General features: G+C 39.1%; 1 protein-coding gene across 5 annotated transcripts in view; it reads right to left on the bottom strand.

The window, feature by feature from the left end:
* Ros1 (ROS proto-oncogene 1, receptor tyrosine kinase) overlaps nt 1–27,960 on the bottom strand; it is a 108,078-nt gene that overhangs the window by 47,670 nt on the left and 32,448 nt on the right. For 3 of the 5 annotated variants that reach the window (XM_028772596.1, XM_028772598.1, XM_028772600.1), the window contains exons 13-27: nt 22,833–23,329; nt 20,369–20,581; nt 19,461–19,571; nt 18,211–18,389; nt 17,427–17,618; nt 14,662–14,762; nt 13,319–13,533; nt 12,708–12,868; nt 12,189–12,333; nt 9,448–9,710; nt 7,945–8,008; nt 7,455–7,657; nt 6,476–6,681; nt 4,892–5,175; nt 3,329–3,508 (exon numbers count right to left, since the gene is read on the bottom strand). In XM_028772596.1, coding sequence (XP_028628429.1) covers nt 3,329–3,508; nt 4,892–5,175; nt 6,476–6,681; nt 7,455–7,657; nt 7,945–8,008; nt 9,448–9,710; nt 12,189–12,333; nt 12,708–12,868; nt 13,319–13,533; nt 14,662–14,762; nt 17,427–17,618; nt 18,211–18,389; nt 19,461–19,571; nt 20,369–20,581; nt 22,833–23,329 — 3,014 coding nt within the window. The remainder of the gene's footprint in view (nt 1–3,328; nt 3,509–4,891; nt 5,176–6,475; nt 6,682–7,454; nt 7,658–7,944; nt 8,009–9,447; nt 9,711–12,188; nt 12,334–12,707; nt 12,869–13,318; nt 13,534–14,661; nt 14,763–17,426; nt 17,619–18,210; nt 18,390–19,460; nt 19,572–20,368; nt 20,582–22,832; nt 23,330–27,960) is intronic. The other 2 variants (XM_028772599.1, XM_028772597.1) reach the window with 1 other exon arrangement.

The following is a 27,960-nucleotide window of genomic DNA, read 5'->3' as shown; positions in this document are numbered from 1 at the left end:
ATGTTATTTGTTTCTATTCAGCTAATGTGGTAGATATATTAAAATGTTGGAAATGTCATTTGGTACAGAAGGAAAGATTTCACTCCCTGTCCACACACCCCCATCTTCCTTCCATTGTTCCATTTTCAAATCCTTTACATCTTGAAGATGCTATCTCAGGAGCAAAGAAATTAGTAATTGCTTAAAGTCTCCAGCAGATGGAGGTAAAGCACTCTTCCAAAGACCTACAGCTTGGTAAAGAGGAAGCTTTCTTCCGCACTTATGATAGAATCTTAGACTGCAATGAGTTTCTGTAATAAAAACTCATGCTACCCTTAGAACCTTTTCTGTTAGGTATATGTTGGGGCTGTTATTCAATGTCAAACAGAGACTGCATCTTGTTTTCATTCCTTTTTTTCCCCTGATGCACATTGGTTGCTTTATTTCCTTGTTTAACCACAAACTTATACTGTAGTATTTATTTTGTGCTACAATTTGCTCTTCTGCTTGACTTACAAAGCCCAACTATATAATTCAAAACATGTAACTGTCATGCAGACAAAATTTAAATTTTTGAATATTTCATTGTTTTGATAGAGTCCTTAATTGAGTTATTTTACTAATTGCTCATATATTTGTATTCACTTTTCCATTAGTTTATTTATTTATTCACTTTACATTCCGAGTCTAGGCCTCCAACCCCAGATTAAGTGGCTTCCTCCTGTAGCCAGACAGGACTTCCAGTGGAGGGTGGACACCAACTAATCCACAAGCCTTCAACCCAAAATTTACCCTGTCTACAGGATGTGAAGGCATAAAGATGGAGCAGAGATTGAGGAAATGACCAACCAATGATTGGTCCAACTTGAGACCCATTCCATGGGAGAGAGCCAATCCTTGACACTATTAATAATATTTTGCTATGCTTGCAGGCAAAGGCTCAGCATTTTCTTTTCTTAATCAACATTTTTTTCCTAGTGTAGTTTGGGGTTCACAGTAAAATTGATATGAAATTGGAGAGCTCTCACATATATGTCCCAATAAATGCATAGACTCCCTCATCACCAATAACACCTCTCAAAGCACCATCTGACTTACAGCCAAGGAGCCTACTGGAAAATGTTATTGTCTAAAGGTAATAGTTTTTATCAAGCTTCTCTGTTGTGCTATGTGTTTGATGATTTAGAAAGTGTCTTATGACATGGTCCCACCCTTATGGTATCCTACAGAGGCATTTCACTACCTTAAATACACTCTGTGCTGAACTTACATATCCTTTTTCCCCTTAACCTCTAGCAACCCCTGATTTCATTACTACCTGTCTGTCCTAGTTTGCTTCTTAGTTGCTATGAAAAATGTTTACCAAAATCAACTAGGAAAAGAAAGGGTTATTTGGCTTCAAGGGCATACCCTGTTATTTGGGTGTCTGTTATTTGGGGAAGCCACAGTAGGAACTGAAGCAAGAGACTAAAAAAGGACACTGCTTGTTGTCTTGCTTCCTCTGGCTTGCTTGCGTGCTTTCTTTATTCTCCCCAGACACACCTGCATAAGGATGGCATCACTCACAGTAGGCTGGACCCTCCAACGTCAAATAGCAGCTAAGAACATGCTGAGAAACAGAAAAGGGGTGGGTCCAGATAGGAGACAAAAGTAGAGGGAGGGGAAATTGTAATCAGAATGTTTTATATGAGAGAAAAAAACTACTTACAATAAAAGAAGAAAAAAATGATGACCCACAGGCCAGTCTGATAGAAATAATTCCCCAATGGAGGAATGCTCTCTTCTCAGGTGACTCTAGCTGGCGTCAAGTTGATAAAGCCACTCAACACGCTATGGTTGTGATTTCTGCACTTGTAGAATGTCATGCAGTTGTAATCATATAATAGGTGAGGTGATCTTTTCAGTTTGCTTTCTTTCATTGCCTTCTATGCTTGTGTGTTTTCTCCACATCTTTTTATAATTTCATGGCTCCTTTCTTTTTTTGGTCCAAATATAAACCTTTAGGTTTATAGTTCACCATGAGCTAATTTTTATGTTGATTAAAAGGTTTTTTTCTAACTTAACTTGTTACAAATATTCTCCTTTCGTCATTATATTACATTTATTCCTCTGTCAAAGATTTCCTTCACTATGTTTATGAGGATCTGTTTCCAAGCTGTCTAGTTACACTATTGTTTAGTTATATTCACTGTCTTTCAATACCTCAGGGCCTTGATAGCTATAACTTTGTAGATGGTCTTCAGGTTAGTTCATACTTATTGATGTTACACTTTTACTTTGATATTATGTTAGTTTCTTTTTTAATCTTCATACAAACATTACAGTGTACTTCTCAATACCATAAGATAGTTTCCTGGATGCTGAAAGACTGCATTGCACTGACAGATCAAATTAGGGAGAAGTGACATCTTGACTTCAAATCCATGAATGTAGTCTCTCTGGACATTTATTTCACTTTCTTTTTAGTACTCCCACCAGAATTTGGTAGAATTTGTCATTTATAGTTTGTAAATATTTTGTTAGACTTATGTGCAAGTGTTTCATTTGGGGAGCTGATAATACAAATAGTCTCATTTTATTGAAAATTTGACTTGTTTGTTTCTGAAAAAATTAAATTTGCAGTATTCTACAGACTTGCCAGATAACTTGTGAGTTTTAGGAGAAATGTTCTTGCTAGCTTTTTCAAATTTTCTATGTAGTTGATCATGTCATCTGTAGGTGAACACTGTGTTATTTCTCCTTCCTCACTCAATGTGCTCTTTATTTCCTATCCAAGTTAAAAGACAAGTCTTATAGCTATAAAAACATATGTACACAATTATAAGCACACACACATGGCATAATAAAATCACTGTGGATATTAATGTCAACAACCTTACATTTAGAACAACTAAGAAAAATAATCATTCTTGTTTTCTTCCAGTACTCACTTCTCTGAAATTCCTCCATCAAAACATAGATCTGAGCTTCTGACCCAAGTCATTTTCCTTCTCTCTAAAGAATTTCTTATAATATGTCTTACAAGGCAGTCTACTTAATCTATGTAATATATAATACATTATAGATCTACAAACATAGTACTTGACCTTGCAAGAGAGCAGAGGCTTTATGCAATGCTTTTGACTGAAAGGCCTAAACCAGAAAGAAGAGACAGAGGACAAGTGGACAGAGCAGGTCATAGGCGCCCATGTCTAACGTTGCCTACTGCAGTCCAAGCTGTGTGCGTTTGTGAGTCAGAGTAAACAGCAGGCAGGCTGTTTGTGGGGTAGAAGTGAGGGCCTAACACAGACACTGGAAGGATAGGCAGCCTTGAAAGGGAACAAGCATGTTGTGTGGATGACCCTGTTACCTGGAAAAGGCTGCAGAGCTGAACTGTAAGCCAAGATGTGCTTACTCCCAGGGGCCTTCACCTGGGAGAGGATGATCCCGCTTCCTTTCTTTGCTTGATAAATTCGTGTGTCATCCTTTGTTGTCATGATCCAATATATAAACTCCCCATCCACTGTTAAGCTAATGATTCGTTTTTCTGCTGATTCAAAACACAAAGAAAAAATTAAAGGATAAAAAAATTAAGCAAACTAACATAAAATTAGGCACCTTAACGTTTCTGCTCTAAATAATATATGTAGTTACTTTTTTTGCTAGAAAACTGCGAAGTTTTAAACCTTTCTACATTAAAACAAACATATTTTATGCCATTTGGCTCAACAATGTTTTCTCATCTTTTATGGACCCAGTGAAGTCAAAGTAAACATTGGCACTGCTACTTCCTTTGGTCTGGATCATGGCCAAATAGCTTATATTAGCTGACTGATGAGCTTCTAGTGACTCACCAGCCTCTGCCTATGCCCCTCTGCCCCTCTGCCCCTCTGCCCCTCTGCCCCTCTGCCCCTCTGCCCCTCTGCCCCTCTGCCCCTCTGCCCCTCTGCCCCTCTGCCCCTCTGGCCCTCTGCCCCCGCCCCTCTGCCCCTCTGCCTCTGCCTCTGCTTCCCATCATGCCACTGTGGGATTATAGATGTGTGTAGAGGAAACCAAGCTCAGGTCCTCGTGCTTGAGGGAAAAATTTTTTTCTACAGATTGATCAATTTATCTAAATCTGCAATAATCCTCCTTTTTTATTTGTTGTGTTTGTTTTGTGATCTCTTATGGTATATACATATATACATATGTTTATGCTCCTATATGTATGCATGAGTGTGAGCACATACGTATGCATGCACTTGTGTGCATATGAAGAAGCCAGAGGTCAATTTGCTATGGGTTTCTTTCTAGTAACTACCCATCTTTAGACTAGTCAAATTCAGTGAGGATTAAGATTTAAATTTGGTTTTTGTTTTGTTTTATTTTGGTCTGGTTTGTTGTTGTTGTTGTTGTTGTTGTTGTTGTTGTTGTTGTTGTTTTATACAGGATTTTTCTATGTAGTCCTGGCTGGCTGTCTTGGACTCACTACATAGACCAGACTTCCCCAAGCTCACAGAGATCTGCTTGCTTCTGCCTCCCAAATTCTGGGATTAGAAACATGTGCCACCATGGAAGCTAAGATTATAATTTATAAACCCAGAGTTCATTAATTCTCCTAGACATAGAGATCTCTTAGTTTAACTGAACCATCTCCCTAACCCCTGCAAGCCCTTTCTAATGGACAAGAGAAACTGCTGTTATAAATGTGGATATACATGCTGGGGATATAGCTCAGCTGAGATTGTCTAGCACACACTACTGGGTTTGGTAGTCAGCACTTTATAAAACTAAACCTGGTGACACATATCTGTAATCCAAGCTCTTTGGAGGTAGAGGAAGGAAGATCAGAAGTTCAAAGGCATCCTTGGCTATTGAGTGAATTTCTGGCCACCCTGGGTTACATGGAACCTATCAAAAAGAAGAAGAGAAAATATGAATTACAGCACATTACCAGAGATAGCAGGTACCATGATGACTTGCCAACACTGACATCCCTCCAGATCCATGGCCCAGATCTCTTGCCCTTTGGTAAAGTATATCCATGGTCTGTCTGGGTCAGAGGTATCCACAGTCATTGCCCCACTTAACTCAGATTCTGTCACATTACAAGAACATTGGCTCCTTCCATGCTGGTTTGAGGCCTTGGGTTGTAGAACATGATGCAAGGTGTGATTGCTAATATTGCAGTAGAACAACTGATGGCCCAGATCTGAAACTTCTGTCCAATACAAGCGACTATTAGAAAGAGGGGGAACATTCTTTTAATTTAATGAACAAAAACATGTCACTTCAAATATTACTTTCTAACGAAGATGAACCATGCATAAGAAGACGACAAGTGCAGCCTTAGGAATAAGCATTTCCAAATATCAAATGACTTCCTTCCGAAATAGAGAAGGTCACAGGAAGTCCAACTCAGTGATGCCCAGTGGTGTTTGTTTGTTTGTTTGTTTGTTTGTTTGTTTGTTTTAAATAATGTGTTACAGCCAACACTCTGGGCTCTAAAGATGTTAGACTTGTTGACTGAGGAGTTGGGGTGCTTCTTGTCTTCCTCCCGGTAGGTGTGCATGAAGAGGTCCTACCAGGACATTTTGTCCACATCTTGTTGGGATCTCTTTTGCCCATGCTGATGGCACAGTATCCTCCCGGTGCAAGTTCTTCCCTCAGAGCCCAACAGATGATAACTTTTCTTCCCCAAGCTCCATCAAGAACTGGTGTCTATTTCTGTTTCTTAATGTCAATAAACAACTTAGTTTCAAAATAGTTCATGCCCATGCTTTTGGTAAAATTAAAAGCATCTTTTCCAAGCTAGAAAAATTAATACTCAGCTGCTTAATAATATAGCCTGAAGACTATATTATGAAGGTATGAACTTTATGAAGATAGACAAACCCAGAAGAACTTTCACTGGGCCACAGCTGCTGGCCTTCTATGAAGCCCACCCTGTCTGGGTCACATCTACATCTTGTCTTTACTACCTGCCATTGTTATAAAATTCACCAATATAAAAATTTGTTATGCCTTTCCTTCTGCTAAGCCTGTGTGTTAGTCAAATTTTAAGCATATGTTGAGATTATAACCTTAACTGTTAGTTGTGGGAATCAAAATGTGTATGTTAGAGATTAAGCCTGGAGTCTAGATTAGAATTCTATTACTGAGACTTCTTACTCTTATTTTCTACATTTTGAGTTAGGCAGTCTCACTTAATCACTGTGGTTGGCCTTAAACCCACAAGGCTCCTTCCTCTGGCTTCTGAGTAATTGGAATGACACATATGGACCACCAATCTTGGCTCAGAATTATTTATTATAATTTAATGCGGCTCCCAACCATGTAGTCCTGGCACCCAGGAGCTAAAACATGAAGATGGGAAGGGAGTTCTGGTCATCAATAGCTCAGAGTCATTATGCACTATGTGATCCCCTCTACAAATCAAAAAGTAAACATCTTAGCTTTCCATTGTTAGCTTCTGATATTAAGCAAAGATACTACATTAAAATCTATATATCTTTCATTGCAATGAAGATGTTCATACCTTAAGAGGGGATATATAGAGAAAGAAATTATTGTTGTATGTCTTGTGCAAGTCTTCACCTCCCTGGGGGATTTCACCTTGTGTTCAAGGTCAACATCAAATATCTGTGTTCCATTTTGTGATGCTTTCAGAGCAAAGTAGAGGTGCCTTGCAATCCAATCAACAGCAATTACTGCAATGTCAGAAACCAGTGCATCCTGGAAAAGCTAACATGGGGGACAGCCAAGAAGAGTGGTCATCCATTTGCACACTTCCTTAACTGTTCATATCATTATTCATTGAACTTGTCTGTAACCCCAAGCCTCACTCATTCTATGTTGTGATAACTGTACCCCAAGCCATTTTCTTACACTGTATATTCCTGCTACATTATATTAGTCACAAAGCTTTGTGAAGATCAAGGACTGTAATGTTTTGTTTCCTGGTAGACTTCAGATCTAGGAGGTTCAAACCTCACAAGCTCATGTGTTGAAGACATGGTCCAAACCGTGCAGCTATTGAGAAGAGGTAAGCCTTTAAAGGGGGTGCTTTGTGAGGAGTCTTGGGGTCACTGGCTATGGGACTGTGGAATTCTGGCCTCTTTCTTTCTGTCCTCTCTTGAATAAGAGATGAGCAGCTGAACTGCCTGGGGCACTACCTACCATGAAATACATGCTTACTACAGGCTCAAAGCAACAAGGCCAAAGGACTGCAGATGAAGCTTCTAAAACTGAGTCAAAAGAAATCTTTCTCTTTTCTCTTTAGGTTGATTCTCTCAGATCCTTGTTCTATTATCCTCAGAAGCTCCAGAAGCAAGAACAGTCCCTTAAACCCAATAACCAGTCTTGACTAACACATGCACAAACCCTTTCTGTATTTATGTATGGCTAAATGACCACGCATTTAGTTGTGATTTCAATCATTCTAATCTTGAAGGCTTCCCCATTGGCCAACCATTTTAATTACATTCTTCACTTCAAAGGAATCACAAAGGGAATACCTTGGAGCTGGAATGATTGTGCAAATTCAGAAGGAAGATTGAGTCTCCTTGAGCAAAATAACCCATTTCATCATTTGCTATATACCCCACTGTGCTGACATCTCCCTCTGGGGAAAATGTCCACACAGCTTGATTTTGATCCATGTCTAGAAATATGATCTTATTGCCGAGAAGAGATATGAGATATGGACATGGCTTGATATCTACAAGTGAAAAATAGACAGTACACATAAGAAACAACTTTCAGGTTAGAAACCACCAGCCGTGTTGAAAATCCATGAGCCACTTCAGGTCTGTCTAACACGTCAGGCTCAACAAAAACTCTTAGGACCTCTGATTCTAAGTTTCTTCAAACTACTTTGGTGTGGGGAAAAATGTATTTTATCTGACTTTACCTTTTAACCCAGAGCTCCCATTCCTACTCCTAATCATACCAATCAAAAATGTATAGTTTCAAATCATCATTTATAGATTTTTAGATAACAAATACCTGATGTTTTAGACATTACTATATCAGAAAATGGCCCTGGGCCTTTGGATGTGAAGACTCGAACCTAAAGAATAAGAAAGGTAGAAAAATTAAAAATATATTCATAGATCTTCTCATTAGCAGTAAATTCCATGACTGATAAATTACAAAATATTTACTGTATACACTTAATATTAATTATAAATAGTTTGAATTCATTGTTAACGTCTAAGCATATTATAACAAATAACCGAGGGAGAAAATATTGGCCTGTACCCAATGTTTTCAATATCAGAAAACCAGTTGGTTTTCTGATGTTAAAAAAAAAGTGAAGAATGGAAAATTTCTCCATTGCATGAAGAATTATTATGCAACACAGGTGTGCTCATGTACTGATTAATTTGATTGTGTCAATCATTCCCCATCACTGGAACAACTAGTCACTAGACATCACACCTGGAACTAATCAATAGTCATCACACTTGAAACATACAATGTTTACTCATCAATTAAGTATTTTTAAATAAATACATGGTCTTCAACTGCTTCCAAGATCAGGTTATATAAAATAGTTTACAGACATAAAATTGTATAAATTATGATATGTTAAACTGCCTATACTTCCTAAAAGGAGGATTAGAAGGAGAAAATAATCAAAAGTAAGTATGCATTTCACATACATTCTATTTGGATCCACACAGCTACCATAGGAGTAGAGACTGGGTCAGGGTTATGTGACATATTATTGCCTAGTCATACAGCCTTGGGACTTAGCTTACAGACCCAGGGATCAATTGTGATAAAGAGTACAAAGTACTTGATCATGGTAAGTAGCCTACGAGTACTCAGACACAATACTCTGAATGCAAGACTATTGTCAAAACATCCTTTACCTAAGCTGTGCTCTTTGCCCTATGTACTTCTGACCACCTGATTTCTCTGCTCACAGTGAAATTAAGTTATTAACAGTGTAGGAATTCTTTTTTATTTTGTTTTGTTTTTGTTTGGTTTTTAGTTTTCTGAGACAGGGTTTCTCTGTGTAGTCCTTCACTTTGTAGATCAAACTTGCCTTGGACTTACAAAGATTCCTCTTCCTCTGCCTCCCAAGTGCTGATGTTAAAGGCGTGGACCACCACCACCAGGCCAAGGTAGGAAGTCTTAGTGCAGTCTTTTAATTAGCCACCCATTATTACACTATTAAAATTTATATCACAGGGCTAGAAAGATGGCTCTGTCATTAAATGCTAGACTCTCAAAAAAACAGTCAAGATTATGGAGCCCAGGAGCTGGGGAGATAATGAAGAGCAATTATTGTTCTTTCAAGGACCCAAATTCAGTTCCCAGTACTCACGAGGGGACTCAACTACCTGCAACTCCTATTTCAGGGATCCAGTGTCTCTGGCCTCTATAGGCATCTCCATATACGTTACATATATACATACAAAAATGAAAGAACATGATTTAAAATAATGAAAATAACTTCTAAAATCAAAAAGGTGTCTATCTCTGCTTTCTCTCTCATACCTGGAAGGCAACAGTATACCCAGGACTCATGGCCTCAAGTTGAAAAGACATCACTGGAGGTGTAACACTGGCAGACATCCAATCTTCAGTTGATCTATTTGTGCCACTTTGTTTAGATATGTGATAGAAGATTTCAAATTTGGTTAGTACCCCATTTTCATGCTTAGGTTTATTCCACCTAAACTCTACCACAACTTCAGTCTTCTTGGTGTATCTTCCACTTGACAATATAAATATTCTGGGGTTCTCTGGTGCTGATGGAACTGAAAAGTAGACACACATACAGAGGAGATATACCACAAGGCTGAATTTTATAACCCATGATCATGGTGTGCACCTCTTGGCAAAAAGCATTTCTCATTCCAGAAAATTAAAGTTCATTGTTCTCATTCATAAGGCTCTACTTAGAGTAATAATCTACAGTTTTCTTCAGAAGCCCATCTTGATATTTCCACAAGTCTTTATGATGTCCTTACATCCTATCCAAAGATGCCCTTATACCCTACCCAATGTCCTATTACTACTATTCAAGCTCATCTTTCTCATCTGTGCCCCAAACAAATGAAAGGTGACTGGTTATCCCTAAGAAAGTATAACATCCACTCTCATCCTAGAGTGGTTTAACTGATGTTAATTATTAGGAAGGGAAGCAATGATTATAACTGCCCTTCACCCAGTTCAGGGGGTGAACTACAGCATACATGGGTTCTGACCTTCATTATGCTAACCTTAAAGGAAGCAGAAAGTGGTGGAATTGGCTGACAGTTCTCCCATGAGTATGGCTTGGGCATCCCATCCTCAGCTATGCTAGAGTTGAACCAAGCCAAGCATTCCTGGCTCTTTCTATTCCATGTATCCTTCTTCTGTCTTGAAAGTCCTTGGCAAGGTCTCACACCTTCTCCATTTCCGGGCCCATTGCTTCCTAGTGTTCCTCACTCACACCTCTATTCTATCTGCAGTTCCTTTTATACTATACATTTCTTATCATATGATACCTTGAAGTAGTTCGCATAACAATAGCCATGTGTGTATGTGAGTATGTGTGTGTGTATATATATATATGTATATGTGTATGTGTATGTGTATGTGTATGTGTATGTATGTATGTATATGTGTATGTATATGCTTATATATTTGAATGCATAGTAGAATTAGGAGGCATGGCCTTGTTAGAATCCATGTGGCCTTGTGGAAGAAAATGTGTCACTTGGGGTGACAGACTCTGAGGTTTCAAAAGCCCATGCCAGGTGCACTGTCTCTCTTTCTCCATGATGCCCATGAATCAGTACTTTAAGCTCTCAGATTCAGGGCAATGCCAATCTGTGGACCACCATGCTCTCTGCTAAGATGATAATGAACTAACAGTAGTTAAGACCTATCTCTTCTCACACCATCTCTCACAATCCAGCTAATGCTTCTGCACTGAAAGACCTTTGCAACCACAACAATTCATGTACAACTCCCTCTTCTGGGAATACTTAAGGTATGTTGACAGAGTTGACGATTTTACAACATTATTTGACTTCTACAAGCCATGCTTCTCAATTTGGTTATCATGGCCTTGTTTCTATTATACTAGAAGCAGATATATTCATTTCCACACTCCATAAAAAAAACTATTCTTATTCTTTACTTAAGAGATTCCCAAATCTAGTATTGAAGTGCTTAATAAAGATCAGGGAGACTGAATAATTATTTGCTATGTCGCAAATATTCCAAGGTTTGTACCAAATCCCTTTATTCTTCCTTACTGCTCTCAATATCTGTCAGATGTCATAGGCCCCAGTGGATCCCTTCAGGTATACAATCAAGTTCATGTCCACAGAACTGCACCACCAAAGCTGGAAGCCCAAGACAATGTTAAAGCCTACCTTGATCCAAATGCTATCTGTGGCAGAACATTGCCCATTTTCCACTATGTTCTTGTCATGAGATTCATTGATAAGTATTATTGAATAAATCGTGCCATAAAGTGTTCACTTCTGAGTGGATCTCTCTGTCTACTGAACTCTTACTACTTGCTGAATCTTCTACCAGAAGTTTATAGAAGTTAAATTATTTTGATACCATCACTAACCAATATTTGCCTTCAATGAGATTGATGAAACTCCAGCACAATTTCTGGATTAGGTTCTTGCTGCTCAGCAGCTCTTTTACACAAGTCTCTAGTAGTGGGCTTCCTTTCTCACTTCCACAGACTAGATTATAACACCTGTCTTGCATACCTTAGAGCTGTGTGGGGTTCAAGCATAGGTGGTAATAAATTTTTAATGTAAGTGTGGTGCCTGTAAGTATTCTTGGTATACTTCAAAGTGATATACACCTGTGCAGATAAGGCTGATGTCCTTTTTTCAAATATATTTCCAAGAAGCACAAAATCTGGATGCCAGTTACTTGTGCTCAGATCCCTGAGTTGCCAACATTGTTAATACCTGTTGCTCTTCATAGCCCGTCCATCTAGTAAGATGCTTTATAGACATTCTTGAAAAATGTTTTGCCTCTTAAATATCATTAAAGTATAAAAAATAGTCCTTAATCTTTCTACTATTCATCTTTGGAATATATTTAAGGATTTATTTTGATTTCACTATTCTAATCTCCAAGAAGTCATTGAAAGATTATTGAACCTATACATTTCTATAAAAGTGAAAGTTATTTTTAACTAGTATTGACTATCCATTTGAGACCAGACAAAGAAAAAAATTTGAGTCTTATTATTGTTTTAATTTTTTTTAATTTACCTGATTCAGGTGCACGAAATGATAAAGACGTTTTTTGGCCCTTTCCCCAGTACGTATAAGGAGTGACAGAAAGATTAAATAAGGCATAGGGCTCCAGCCCTTCCACAGTAAAAACAGGTAAAGATTGTTGTTCAATAGCCAGAAACTAAAATACAAGCACAAAATATTTTTAGAGAAAAAAATTATTAATTTTTGTATGCACAACTAACAAAAATTTCTAAATTTTGGTTTACTTCTAAAATCAAAACTTGAAATCTTAGACATGCAAATTTTGATCATGGTTATGGTTCTGAGATAAACCAGTTAAACCCAAGTCAAAACTGCAATTATCACTGACCAGAGACTACTGCGCATGTGTTCTCATGGGTGTTTGCATGTGTTCTTGTGGGGTATGCTTAGTAACCACATGCTGGGACAAAACAACCAAAGAGATGTGCTTGGCTAAGTGTACAAATCATATGAACATGGCTACATGGTGAAGAAGGTCCTTTGGAAAATAGCACTGGACCAGCAACATACCTTAGAATGAGTGCTAAATTCCACACTGTAAAAAACTATGCCCCAGTCTACAGCAGGGGGCTCATTCCACAGGATTTGGAAACTTGAAGTGTGTCCTTCAATTCGAAATGTAGACTCCTGAACAGAATCTGGGATAACCTTGGGAGTAGAGGAAAAGTTTCCTGTGGAATGAAAAAGAAAGAAATGGTAAGAAAAATAAGCACAGGGTCATGGAAACCTAGCAGAAATTATTAATACTTAGAATTAAAACCAGGCTTGTTGGTGCATGCCTGTAATCTCGCCAGAAGGTGGAAGCAGAGGAATTTAAGTTTAAATCAGAACTTTAAGGACAGTCTCGGCTACAAAATGACTCCTAGGTCAATCTTGACTACACAAGACCTTGTCTCCAAACAAACAAATAAATGTTGAATGTTTCCATTATTTTAAAGTATCTTTAAAATTGTTTTTAACTTTTGCAAGCTATAATTTTGTTTAAGATTAAATTTGGTATATATAAATAAAAAAATTATTTTTTTTCTTAAGAGTTACTTATGTTGAAAGAGGGAGAGTATCTATCTGAACATCTATTGAAGAGAAGCATGAAAGCAATAGGTATGGATAACATATTGTACCTGGTAGAGGCTTGAGAGATGTCTGTATAATTGTGAACTGAATGAATTTTGCTGGCTCCGAAACAGACACGCTGGTTCTCTGACCTATTTCCTGTGCTGTAATGATCCTAAAGCCATTGATCCAGAAGAGTCTACCACTGTAGTACATCAGTGCATTCTGGGAAATTTCAGAAGTACTCCAGGCTGCAAACTCTGTGATGGTAGCATCCCCACCACTGTTAAAACATAATACCAATGAATGTGCATCTGGACTGGGAGGGAGGACCGGGAAATACAAGCACTCATGAAATTATGTGCTTCTAAATAAATACATGTATATCTGTGAACACATAACCAAAAAAAGAAGTTTGCAACAAATTTCAACATGTTTACTTACTTTCATATTAAATTGATTTTTTAAATTTTTCCTTAAATTACCAAACTTAAACCAAAATTTCTTATTATTAACAATTATATATACATATATGCATATGTATATGTATATATATGTATGTGCAAGAATATACAAAAGTTTCAGGCTTGAACAAATCCTTGTGGTCTGGTTAACACTAACATCACAACCTAAATTGTTTACATGTAGTTTGTCTTATGTTTCCATAACACTTGCAGTTGCAAAAGAAAGACCAAGTGCTAAGTTCTTGCAAGCCTTGGGAAAAAGTTCCCATCCAGAAAGAAAGCCACAAAATAATGGTCAAAAATTGCTATTTGTTCAAAAGGTTCAATGAGGCCATATGAATGGATACAGAGGTCTTTGAGTCACCAAGGACTTACAATAACCCAACACTGGAGACAACACAATATATATATATATATATATATATATATATATATATATATATATATATATTAAAGAAAGTCTATTGGAGGAGGTTGGAAAAGCAGATAGCCAAAGACCAAATAATCTGTGGAAGTTTACCCAGGATGAATGGCTTCATTCTAATGTTTATAAGGACCCCAATCCACAGATACACAAGATAGTCACTGGCCTGAGAAAACATCCTTCTGATCTACCTAATAACTTCGCTCAGTCATCACACCTGAAATCCAGTTCGCATAAAACCATCAACAACAACAATAAAAGTCTGCATGCCCATGTGATTATGCCCATGCCACTTTGTGAATGAATGAACTTGCTATTGGTATAGGTTGATACTAAAGCAGAAGGCAAGCCTGAATACGAAGAATTGAATTGCTCATTTAACTGTTTATAAAAATGAGCATAATACCAAAAATTCTGTATATAGATGAAGCCTATCTCCTTTTATCAGGGCTTTCTCAGGAAATAAAAAGACATGTTTAGGAAGGCAGAGCATTCTCTTCGAGCCTTCCAGGGATCATCTTACCTCCATCCTCGAAGAACAGCTGTGTACAAATGAATACACTGATTGTCCTGCACCAGCCAGTAAAGGAGCCCATCACTGAGGTCTAGCGTTAGAGCAATAACCTGAACAGAAAATAAGGCAGGAAAGTGAGCCAGGCCTGAGGACATAGTTCAGTTGTAGAGTACTTGCCTAGCATGCATGAAAACATCTGCAATTCTCCATGTTGCAAAAATAAAAAGAAGGTGAATCAAACACAGATTAAAATACACCTTTGTGAATAGGTCAGACTTTAACCATAGACTTCTTAACATCTTTTGAATAATGAACTCAGGGATTTTTACCTTCACTCAATATCAAAATCATATAAATATACTTTATGGAAATACACATAGATCCCCTAAAATTCTTTTAAAGGCAGAAATACCAGGTATTCTGTTTTATGCACTTAGTTCTGGTGGGTCTCAAAGTGTGGTTCTCAGCTGAGCAGATCCCAAACTTTCAAAGAGTACATTTCCTAACCCACTCCTGAGCTGCTCAGTTTGAAATAGAATTTGCATCAACCCTTGCCTAAAACTAGTTGTAACTTTAGATTCTTTGGTCACACAGGGGAGAGACTTTTGTTGTTAGTTAAACCAGTTGTTCCCTAAGAATACTTTGTCTCAAAAAATAAAGTGAAAAGAACCAGATGATAAGACCCTGTTGCTGAAGATAAGACACATCTTGGCTGTATGGACAGGAACTAAGCTGGAAGCTTTCTCCCTCATGACTAGCTTTCAGAGTCCAGGAAGGTTTTTTGCAAGCTATTTAGAGGAAAAGGCATTAGCAGTCTTACCTCATTTAAAGCCTAGTAACTATAAGAACAATCTACTGAGCAATATGTGTCCACTTACACCATCGTAACACTATTATTAAAGGACAGCGGATAACCCACTCAATGACTGGAGTTGAGGCTCACTCCACAGGAGGGAATCCATGTCTAGTACTGAAGACCTCATTAAAACCCATATCAGGTTGGCTGCAGAGATGGCTCAGCAGTTAAGAGCACTGACTGCTCTGCCAAAGATCCTGAGTTCAATTCCCAACAACCACATGGTGGCTCACAACCATCTGTAATGGGATCCGATGCCCTCTTCTAGTGTGTGTCTGAAGACAGCTGCAGTGTACTCATATAAATAAAAAATAAATAAATCTTTTAAAAAATGTCAGGGGAGTTATTAGGGGCTAGAGGAAGAAATAAATATTGTTTAGCTTAATTGACATAATATCAAGTTGACTTATAAATATCTATATTTATATCTATAAATAAAGGAAACTTTCAGCCTTAACCTCAGAAGCCTCTTTCCAGTTAACAATTAAAGTAGAAATTCTGGTTTCTTTGGAAACTCAGTTATGTCATGTGATGTTTTTCTGAAAGTTGTCTTTTGAGAGGATGTTTTGTTGAAGCAGACACATGGGAAGATGTTTTACTGAAGCAGACACATGAGAGGATGTTTTGCTGAAGCAGACATGTAAGAGAGCATATGATGTTTTGCTGGAGCAGACACTTGAGAGGGAACATAATATTTAGAAAGAATATAAATATAACCCTACAGACAGTGAAAAGATGCTCTTGCATTATTATGCCTTAAAATGCTTCCCTGGTCTTCGTTTGTCTTCACTTCTCGTGTGGTATTCTGTTGAGTCTTGTAGCTTCTGCTGACTCTGGCCAATTCAGTGGAGCCTTGCTGTTTCTGCTGGATCAAGTACTGATGCTGATTTGTGTTTGGTGTTTGCTACTGGACTGGACTGCTGATATCCTGACAACAAAGATTGGACTTGTCCAAAGTACAACTTCTAAACAAGTCCACAACCCCGTTTCCTATTAATATTCTTTCTCTGCTACCTCTGGTGGGCTAGAAGGGAGGTTGAAGCATTTAAGAATGCTAATTAAAGTAGGTTTTGAAAAATCTAAACCTGCAAACAATGGAAAATGTAGAGGCTCATGGCTGCCCAAGGAGGTGAGAATAAGTTAGAGATGATTGCTCAGCCCTCTGACATGTAATCAATGTCCCCTGAGACTCAGGTAGAGTTTCAGAATACAGGTAGAAAGAGTGCAAGAACTAGAAGATAGAGCCAAAAGCTATCAAATGATGTCTTCTGGGTGAGACACGGCAATTGGAATCATGAATGCAACAGTTAAGGATGCCTACACTCAGTCGACACAAGAATGTGCCCTTCAACAGGCACACATGGAGGATGAACTCAGGGGCCCCTAGCCCTCACTGTTGAACTATTGGCTTCTATAGATTTGGAAAGAGAAGGAACATTGCATTTAGTTACGTGTCCATTCATGACCCACTTGGCTCCAAAACGTAGTTCCAATCCAATGACTATACCAATGGTCCTGGATAAATTAAACCCGTCACCAAACAAATCCCAGAAGCCATGAATCTAAAAAGGCAACTGATAGGAACAAGTGGAGGTTAACATGGATGTAAGAGAAATGAATAAAGAAGGGATCAGAGCGCATTGTATACATGTATTAACATTAAAATGCTGCCCAATGTGGACCCACTCAGGATAAGGCAAACTACAAAAATCTCTGTATTGTATCTGAACTGAGTAGTTAATCAGTTCTGACCCCTAAATAAGGTGTAGGGAAATGCCAGTCATTACGGTGATCTCATTCTAACAGTGATCTTATTCTAATTCTACCTCAACTAAAATAAGTGGAAGCAGCACTGTTATTACTATAGAATGACCACTTAGTGTCATTAAGTAATTACATCTTATTTTTATTTTGTCACCTTTTTTCCAGAGAGCCAGGGCTGAGCCTGTAGTACAAGAGAACTTTCTCCATTGAGTCTGGTGCTTTCAACTGAGTAGAGTGTTGTCCAATACAGATAGCCACCAACTGAATCCACAGCCATGTCATTCACCAACAACTTCACATGAGTCACAATGTCTGTGTGTCCTGTCAACACAGACTGCCTTTGGATCTAGAAAATATGACAGTATTGCCAGATAATTCTTTTCAAATGGCATGACTATTTCTGAATGGTGAAATCCAATCATTAGTAAGTTCTCTCCCTCATTCATGGTCATTTACTCATTCAACCACAAATATTTATCAGCATTCTGTGGTGCTGGCTAACTAATCCTTGGAAAATGATAGCAAACAGACATGGCAAAATATCTCCGTAGAACTGGTTTATATCTGGACTCTTCTGGCCTAAGAGAAGTAAGTTGAGCTAAAACATTCAGTGTTCATAATTATATATCCAGTCAGCATGCCTATGAATACCTTTTTGTTCAGGGTCTCTCTAGGTAGCCATGGCTGGCCTAGATCTCATACCAGACTGGTCTACATGTCTTTATAGAGGATGGGCCTTCTCCTTGCTCCTCTTTACTACACATTGTCTTGATTTTAATTCTCATAATTATTAAGTAGCTGTTACATGCCAGGAATTGTACATTTTTATTCTTAAAATATCTGTCCCCAGGCCTGGAGAAATGGCTCAGTGTCAAGCAAGTCACTGAAATGGGCAGGCATTTACTTGAGAGCACCCGAGGTGCCATGCTCTGACTTACCACATATGTCTTCCCAGCCCAGTAGAGAAAGTGACCCAGCCATTCAAAAGCCAAAGCACCAGCTCCTACGATGCTGGGTATGTGATAATTCTCTGAGATCTCCATCCCACTTAGAGGTCGCACATAAACATTGCCTTTTGTGTCGCTGTAGTAGAGGCTGTTATTGTACCAATCCATATCTCAAAACAAAGACAAACAAACAGCACTTATCTCCATGTGTGCTAATAGAAGTGTAATGAGTCTACCACCCTGATGCCTGTAAACTATCGTATTGGCATAGCCATTTGTGAGAACTTACAGGTCTGTCAAGCATATTTCAATAAGGGCTGGCTGTGCTGGTGCAGGCAGGACTTTACGCCCAGTACTTGGGAGTTGGAGGCAGTTAGATGGCTGCATATTTGAGGCCAGCCTGCTCTGTATAAAGTGTCCCAAGCCAACCAGGGCTTTATGGTGAGAACTTGTCTCACACACACTAAAAAGAGTATTTCAGTAAAATAAGCCCCGAATCTCAACCCCTTGATCCTGGAAGAGGACAAAACTACACAGAGCGTCTGTCTGACATTGTCTGAGGTGCTTTGTGATCTAATTTAACTCCTGAAGCAGAGATGGCAAATAAGAAAATTATCATTTTCTTAGATCCCATGAGACTGTCTGTTCTGTCTGAGGCCTCAAAGATCAAAGAGAGGGACTCAAGTTTGCAAACAACTCCAAGTCACACTCTTTCCACTAGCGTCACTCTGACCTTCTTACTCCAGCTCTCTTGTTGGGTGGAAATGCTGTTGTCAGCTTAAGGGTAACTACAGAAGAGATCACCTTCAGGCAAGATCATTGTCACACCACTTTAGAAAGAACACTTTCAGCAACAGTGCCCTGGCACAACCTCAAAGTCCTCCTCAGTCAACAGTTTTTCCCAACACTCTGTTTAAAAATGCTATGCAGCAATCTTCCTGTTCTAGTCTTGGAACAAAGCCACAGCAAATCATTTAAGAAAAGCCGTCTTAGCAGAACAAGACAGGTGGCTCTTGAGGGACAATATTGGTACACTGAAACTCATGAGCATCAATTAAAGCCCTTCTGAAGTCCACACAATAAATAACATCCCTACCTAAGAAACTTTCCTAACAATAGCACTGGAAAAATCCCTGTGTCATGGTTGCCCTCGTAGCCGGAACTCAGTGTTCTTTCTTTGCTGAGTCACCTGGCATGGCACATGAGTAGGAACCTACACCTGGATGAGAGAGGGTGTGTACCTGACACGTTTCCTATGTCAGAGGATAGAAACTCTCCTGGGCCAAAACTACTGAGTGGTTTGCTCCAGAGCCCGTCTTCTTTCACAGCCATGATGAATGGTGGCTCGGTAGCTATATGGTAAAATAAAAGGAAAGAAATATCACACAAAGCATACTTTTTTTTAAAGACAGGGTTTCTCTATGTAACACCAGGCTGGCATCAAACTCATAGAGATCTGCTTGCCTCTGCTTCTCAAGTGCTGTGGTCAAAGCTGTGTGTAAGCACACCCAACTAGAGCATGCTATTTCTAAACGTAAAATATCAACATTTTGAGAAACTGTTACATAACAACACAAGCAGTTTTATCTGCTTAGTAGAATCATGTTATTCTTATTTTTACATAAATATTTGAAACATAATATAAAGAGGGATACACACTCATGCAACCTCTATAAGAGTGACTCACAGTGCCATACCAGAGACCTGTGGTCACGCAGCTATCACTACAGCCACCCTCCCTACCCACAGTGACATTTTCTATTATCTCGTTCTGAGAATCCAGAAGCAATTGTGAGGTATATATATATTTTTTCATTTCTCTCAGCCAGGATAGTGAAATTCCGTGTTACTCATAGACCTTTCAACTTCTACAAGACCTAATAGAAGACTAAACTAAGAAGAAATCAATGAAGATGAAAATGAGAGTTCTTCACATCTGTCTTGAAGTGTATGAGATATCAGGTAAGAAATACAAATAGTTACAATGGTTTATTTGATCCACTGATCTCAGACTGAAAATTCACCCTCAAGAGATCAATGCTGCTCATTCTTATCTCTTGATAACGTTTGAAGCAAGAAACTGTAAAGGACACTCAAGCCATGATCCTTATTGTTCAAATCACGTTCTAGACTCATAACATCTTCTTACCTGGTACCAAGGTGGTACCCACTGAGGGTTCTGACCAGGGACCTGGGCCTTTAGGAGAACTTGCTCTCACAGAAACCATGTACTTTGTAGAACTCTGCAGATCAGGTACATTAAGCATAGTCCCACTTATGTTTGAGAAAACTTGAGTGATTTCAGGAATGTCCTGGGAGGAAACTTTGACCTCATAAGTCCAGTTCTGCCAGGCGGAAGGACCTAAAGAGTTAAATAATGTCATTGTCCAGAACAACACCATGAGGACAGACCAAAGAAGTCTCGAAAACTGATCATTAACGATCTCAAATACAGAGCAATTAGTAGTTATGCTTATTCTAACTGGGTCAGTATGACGGCAAAAGTGACACCAGTGCCCGTTCCTCCCAAGCCACTCACTTAGCTTTATGAAAAGAGACAGTATTTCCAGCAAGTAAAGCTCTAAGAGTGTACTTTTAAAAACAGCTTTGAGTTTGGATTTCACCATGTAGCCCAGGCTTGCCTTGAATTTATAAATCTTCCTGCCTCGACCTCTCAAGGGCTAAGATTATAAATATGTGCCACCATCTCCAGCTAAGACTGTCATTCTACATGTTAGAGGGATTCTGGATAACACTACCAGGTATAACTAGGCTCTGAGTTTAAAAAAAAGAAGAAGAAGAAGTAACATAATTATGAGAAGCAAAATCAACTTGAGGGGAAAACATAACCTACCAATTCATTCTCAATATGTGTGTGAAAGATTGGAGGAGGAGGTATCCTCATGTAGCCCAAGATAGCCTCAAACTTCCCACATAGCTGAGAATGACCTTGACCTTGAACTTCTTTTGAAAAATATTTATTTATTTATATATTTATTTATTTATCTTATGTGAGTACACTGTCACTGTCTTCAGACACACACCAGAGAGAGCGTCTGATCCTATTACAGATTGTTGTGAGTCACCACGTGGTTGCTAGGAATTGAACTTAGGACCTCTGGAAGAATGGTCAGTGCTCTTAACCCCTGAGCCATCTCTCCAGCCCCGACCTTGAATTTCTAACTCTCCTAGTTCTACCTCTTGAATTACAGGTGTGTCCCACCACATCCAGTTTATGCATTGCTGGGGATTGAACTCAGGGCTTGGTGTGTGGTAGGCAAGAACTTGGTCAACTGAACTACATCTCCTGCCCTCATTCTCAGCTATTTTTGGAGGTATGTAGCAAATAGGCATAATCAGTTTGCATACGTAAAAAATTGTCAAAGTTTACCAAATATTACTGACTCATGGATCAGAGGCTGGCAAAAGGTGATCCACAGAGCAAAGCTGTTCACTACCTGTTTTAGTCAGGAAAGTTATGCTCAAACACAGCTTCAGCTATCCGTTTACGGCTGGTCTGTAGCTGCTTCCACAGCAGCACAGAGTTCAACAGTGATGACAGAGACCATCTGTTCACAAAGCTGGAATCATTTACCATTTGCAGTGGTCTGAATGAAAATGGCCCCCAGAGGCTCCCAAAGACTAAACCACCAACCAAAAGCATACGTGGGCTAGACCTAGCCCTTCCCCCACACCTCCACACACACATATATGTAACAGATGTGCAGCTTGGTCTTTATGTAGGTTGCTCAACGACTGGAGCAGCGCTACCTCTGGCCCTGTTGCTTGCCTGTGAATCCTATTCCCCTACTGGACTGCCCTGTGGAAAAGGATGTGTTTAATCATGCGGTGACGTGATATACCAGAGTCACTTCTTACCCAGAGGGGGCCTCTCCCTTCTCAGATGAGAAGAGGAGGAGTAGGAAAGGGGGCTATGTAAAGGGGGAACTGGGAAGGGAACAGTGATCAGAATATAAAGTGAATAAATAAGTAAATAAATGAAGAAAATAAAAATGTTCCCCATAGACTCATAGGGACTGGCATTATTGGAGGTATAGCCTTGTTGGAGGAAGTGTGTCACTAGGGTGGGCTTTGATGTTTCAGAACCTCAAACCAGGCCTAGTGGCTCACTGTCTCTTCCTGCTGCCTTGCCCATCTGGATATAGAACTCTCAACTACCTCTGTAGCAACAAATCTACCTGTATGCCACCATGCTTCCCACCATGATAATAGTGCACTAAACTCTGAATGGTAAGTCAGTCCCAATTAAATGTTTCCTTTATAAGAGTTGTCATGGTCATGTTGTCTCTTTACAGCAATAGACTCTTAACTAAGATACTCTTTTTTTCCCTAAAATGTTCCAGAGCCTACTTGCTTCCTACCATATGCATTCTGTGTATTCAGAGATGTTGAGTCAAGTTTAGAAAACTTCGGGGAATGGCTGAAATTAATGCAAGTCCCAAGCTGAAGTGTGTGTGTATCCACCTGGCTAGTAGAAAGTCAGTACATCTCTTATGTCCAAAAGTGGATGAGCTATTCTTTTGTGGTCTGCCCATGGAGTATAAAGAGCATCCTACTACAAATCTAACAATAAATGCAAGATAAGTGCTCACTGGCTCCTATGGCGAGAGCAGGAGGCTTCCACTGAATAAGAGCCTCTCGGGAACCAAACAGCACTGAGACCTCCTGTGGATGTCCTGGCAGAGGGTACGACTGGATGGAGGAGCCAAAGATGACCAAGTTACCAAACCCAAATTCTTCTATGTGACTCAGGTCACATCCCACAATGAACTCATTGAAAGACAGGGAGTCTTGCTGAAAAATGGCCTTGCCATCTGTGATGAGGAAATCATTGTTTTCACAAGCAAAGCTCTTCACATTCACAAGGGGGACCCAAGGCAGGACCCGGTGGAAAGCTGAGCCATCCAGAAACGTTGACATGAAGACTTGCGTGGTGTCATTGAAGTAAATGATTCGCTTGGATTGTGGCTTTACTGCAAAGTCCTTTAATGTGCCACTCTCCACAATATGCACAGCTTTGGTGTCCTTGCCAGATGGCAAAGGGAGATTGACTCTGTAAACGCCGTCTCTTAGGAGATAAAAGACATACCTGACAGAGAGACAAAGAAGCCTAATATAAATCAACACAAGGGTAGTTTTGTAACCTTCCAGGCTAATTGATTTATTCAACCAGAACCATGTATCTCAGGACTTCCAAAGGGGCAAAATGGCAAAGGTCAGAGCTGGACATATTCCCTACTGATTACAGTCATAAGTTGGGAACTCCATCCTGTTTTATAATGCATCATCTTTTAATGCTTATAAGGGACTTTATGAGGAATCAGAATTAAAACTAAAAAGTATCTCTGAAGATTTTAGAGGTAAGCGTATTATGGGAAATTCACATAGCTAGGGCTGGAGAGATGGTCAAGTGAGTCAAGTATTTCCAGGTAAGCATGAAGAACTGAATGTGGATCCCCAGAAGCCATGTAAAAGCCAAGCACAGCTGTGCACACTGGAAACTCCAGTGAGAGTGGGAATGTAAATCCTAGAGGTTCACTGGCAAACCAACCTGTCAGAAAATGCCAAGCTGTGGGTTCAGCGAGAGACCTTGTCTCACAAAAACAAAGTCTGATAGAAGAGGGCACCCAGCTTTGACCTCTAGTCACCATGTGTACACAAGCAGACAAGTGCACACACACACACACACACACACACACACACACAATTTCTAAACACATTTCCTCTAGACTATCCAAATTCTTTTTATTTTTATTTTATTCTTTTTTTTCTTTTCTTTTTGGTTTTTTGAGACAGGGTTTCTCTGTATAGCCCTAGCTGTCCTGGAACTCACTCTGTAGACCAGGCTGGCCTCAAACTCAGAAATCTGCCTGCCTCTGCCTCCCAAGTGCTGGAATTAAAGGAGTGCGCCACCACTGCCCAGCATAGACTATCCAAATTCTTAAGTCAAATTTTGACAATAAATTTTCTCATACATTAACAATGATAAATAGAAAAAAGAAAAAGAAAAAGAAAAAACATTTAAGCCATTTGTATTTTGCTACAACTACCAGGACTACTCTGTATCTGAAGTGTCCTAAACTTTTGATGGTATCTGTCTATAAGTGAGTCAGGCAAATACAAGTGTTTCATTTTGCAAACAGGAAAGAAGTACCCAACAAGTGACCGAAGATGCTGGGCAGGACCACCCAACTATCAAGAGAAGTAAGCCAACAGAAGAATTAAAGATGCATGTCCAAGGGGCTAAAGAGGTGGCTCAGTGGTTAAGAGTACTTCCTACTATTCCAGAGAAGAGGAGTTCTATTCGCAGTACCCCTCTCAGGGTACAAGAGGGTACAGGCTTACACAGCCTGTAACTCCAGGAGATTTCAAGTGCATAACCTCTGAAGAGACCTGCACTCAAATGCACACACACGGAAATAAAATAAGTACATTTTGAAGATGTATATCTTATGTGAGGACTAGTCATAGTCATGAGCAGGTAATCTTATAACATGGAAGAAGAAAACACATAGCTCAATATTTAACAGAAAAATCCAGCATCAAAGTAAATTTTTAACCAATGGGACTAGAAAAATGGTCCAGCAGTTAAGAGCACTTGCTGTTCTTCTAGATGACCTGTATTCAATTCCAAGCACCCACATAGTTACCATCAATGACTTCAGGCCTAAGAGATATGATACCCTTCTTCTGGTACCCTCAGAAACCAGGCATATAATTGGTGCACAGACATTTAGGTAAGCAAAACACTCACACATAGAAAATAACTATTCTTTTAATTTAACTGGTATATAAAATCATTTATTTATAGCTGATTTAGAATTGTGTTTGTGAAAATAGATGCTAGCGAGTTCATACAGTTTAATATATTTTGCATAACGCCACATCTTTTTACATTCCAACTTGTATCACAACTATTAAGCCATTTTTTCCTTTCTCATTACTCTGTCCACTCATTCCTCTTATTGATCTTCCCAAATCTTTAAAACTGTGCCCATGTTGCAGCCTAAGGTAGAACCCTGAGACACAAACTCACTTCGAGATATAAGTCAAGGCTGTTCGCATCAACTGAGGACAATAGTGAACAAACGGAATACCTCTTGATTGTCTACTCTGTGAAATTCAAAACTTGTTAAACATATCTGAAGAAACTTAAAGAAAAGTGGTCTGGGTTAAGGAAGTGCAGTCCTCAAACTGTGGCAGGGAAGAAAGCAGAGGTTCAACCCAGATCACTACAGGAAGAGGAAAGAAAGGAAGGAAGAAGAATGAGAAGAAAACAGAAGATGGAGGGAGAACACAAATCGTGAGATGAAGGGACAGGCCAAGGTTCATGTCAAGTTGAAACTCCTCAAGGTCGTGATGCAATGGTGCAAAACTAATTGCATGAAGTATGAAACCGTGAATGCCAGGACAGCTGCAAACAGCTGCACATGTTACGTCTCCTATAAGACCACAAATGTGCTGAAAGATGCACATTTATAGAAACTGCCCTGTCATGGTAAAGAAGACCAGGGCAGGGCCTGATACAGTGAGTCCTATCCTCGTTCATTGAGAAAGAGCATAGATGATTACTGGATCAACTTGTGTCCCAACTTCCCTGTCTAACAAAAGGACCTACCTCAGGATAAAATGACTGTTGGGAGAAAGAGCTTAGAAACAAGTTAAGTACAAACAAATTAGTATAAATCCTAATTATCGTGATAGTTTCAGGTCCTGCTTCAAAATAGAAGCATAAATCCATGTTGTTCTAGTGGGAAATAGATGTAATTGATTATTTCACCATGCTGTCCTAGGAAGGCTGACTTGGTGGGTGAAGTTCATTATCCACAGAATGACTTATGTTCTGTAACCATCACCAACAGAGCATCCATACATTCCAAATGCTGTTAGACCATCACAAATGAAAGAAATCAGAACTGGACCAGATGAGACTGGGTGCATTCAAGGTGGCTAATAATTAAACTTTTCATTTAAAATTTTAAAAACCAGACAGTGGTGAAGTTTTAAAAGGAGGTTTATAGTGATGGTCCATGCTTTAAATCCAACAGTCTAGAGGCAGGTGATGCACCTTTAATCCCAGCACTGTGAGCTCGAGGCCAGTCTGGTCTACAGAGCTAGTTTTAGGACAGTTAGTCACACACACACACACACACACACACACACCTGTCTCGGATGGATAAAAAAGATTTAAAAATAGAAAATGCTAGAAGAAAACAGAATATTCTTCCAGACACTGGGTAGGGAAGAACTTTCTAAACAGATTAGGAACTAGCTCCAAGTATCAGTAGACAGAACTATATGGTTTTAAAGTGTATGCACAGCAAAGCACACTATCAACAGAGCATGTTGACACCCCACAGAAAGGAAGAAAATCTTAACCAGCCACACTTCAGAAATGGGGGGGGGGGTAAAAATCAAGAATTTACAAAGAATTGCAGAAACCAAATACTAAGGAAATAGAACTACTGATGAATAAATAGGCCAATGAGTCCAATAGACAGTTTTCCAAAGAAGTACAAGTGGCCAATAACTATTTTTAAAGTGTCCAGCATCTCTAGCCATGAAGGAAATACAACTTACAACTACTTTGAGATGCCACCTTACCACAGTCTAAATGGTTGTCATCAAGAAATCTAACAACAAATGTTGAAGAGGGCATACAAAAAGAGGAGCACTTATTCATTACAGTGGGCAAGCAAATTAATACAGCCATTATGGAAATCAGCTTACATTTACAATTTTAAAGTTTAAAACAGAAGTACCATATAATCCAGCTATTCCACTCCTGGGTATATATTCCAGAGAACCATAGAGATTGTTGTACCTGTGCTTATTATTTTACTGCTTGTCATAGCAGGGAAGTAAAATCAATCTAGAATGGATAATAAAAATATGGGACACATACCAAATGGAATATTTTTAATATTATTCAGTAATAATATTCAGTTGTAAAGAAAAATGAAACCATGAAATTTGTAGGAAAATGGATGGGTATAGAAACTGAGTTACCCAAACTCAGACAGAAAATACCACCTGTTCTTCCTCATATGTGGATCCTAGCATACTGTGTACGTGTATATGCATAAACAGCTGTGAGTGTAGGTGCAGTTTAACATTTAAAAAGGAGCCTAAGAAAGGGTAACATCATGATATGAGGAAGGATGAAATGCAGTCAAAAGGACACATGAATCATATATATATATTTTTTTCTAGTTTCAAATCTATCATAGCTCTCCTTTTTGTGCTGGATAAGCAAATAAAGATGTAATTAATAGTGGAAATATAAAACCCTCTGTGAAGCTCCACTACTCAGAATAGCCATCCCAACTGTACGGTTCAGAGCCGGGTAGAGCCTGGCGCTGGGCAAGCATTTGAGTGGTTGGTTGCCTTGATCTAACTGTATGATGTCTTTGCAGATTCATTGCAATATAATGCCTTTATTACAATAAAGTGATTTTTTTAAATCAGGAGGCTGATTGTGGTGGTGCATGCCTTTAACTGTAGCAGTCTGCAGGCAGATGGGGGCAGGTATCCATGAGACCAACTTGGCCTATGCAGTGAGTACAAGCCGATCCAGGGCTACATTGAGAACTTGTCTCAAAAAAAAAATATTTAAAAAGATCTATAAGTCCACAGGGTTTATCCTATCACACAATATTTGGGGAGTTATTTCTTTGGTTTGGTTTGGTTTGGTTTGGTTTGGTTTGGTTTGGTTTGGTT

The sequence above is a fragment of the Grammomys surdaster genome, unplaced genomic scaffold, assembly GCF_004785775.1.
Source record: "Grammomys surdaster isolate TR1022 unplaced genomic scaffold, NIH_TR_1.0 215, whole genome shotgun sequence".
NCBI lineage: Eukaryota > Metazoa > Chordata > Mammalia > Rodentia > Muridae > Grammomys > Grammomys surdaster.
This window is presented reverse-complemented; position numbering and strand designations above follow the sequence as displayed.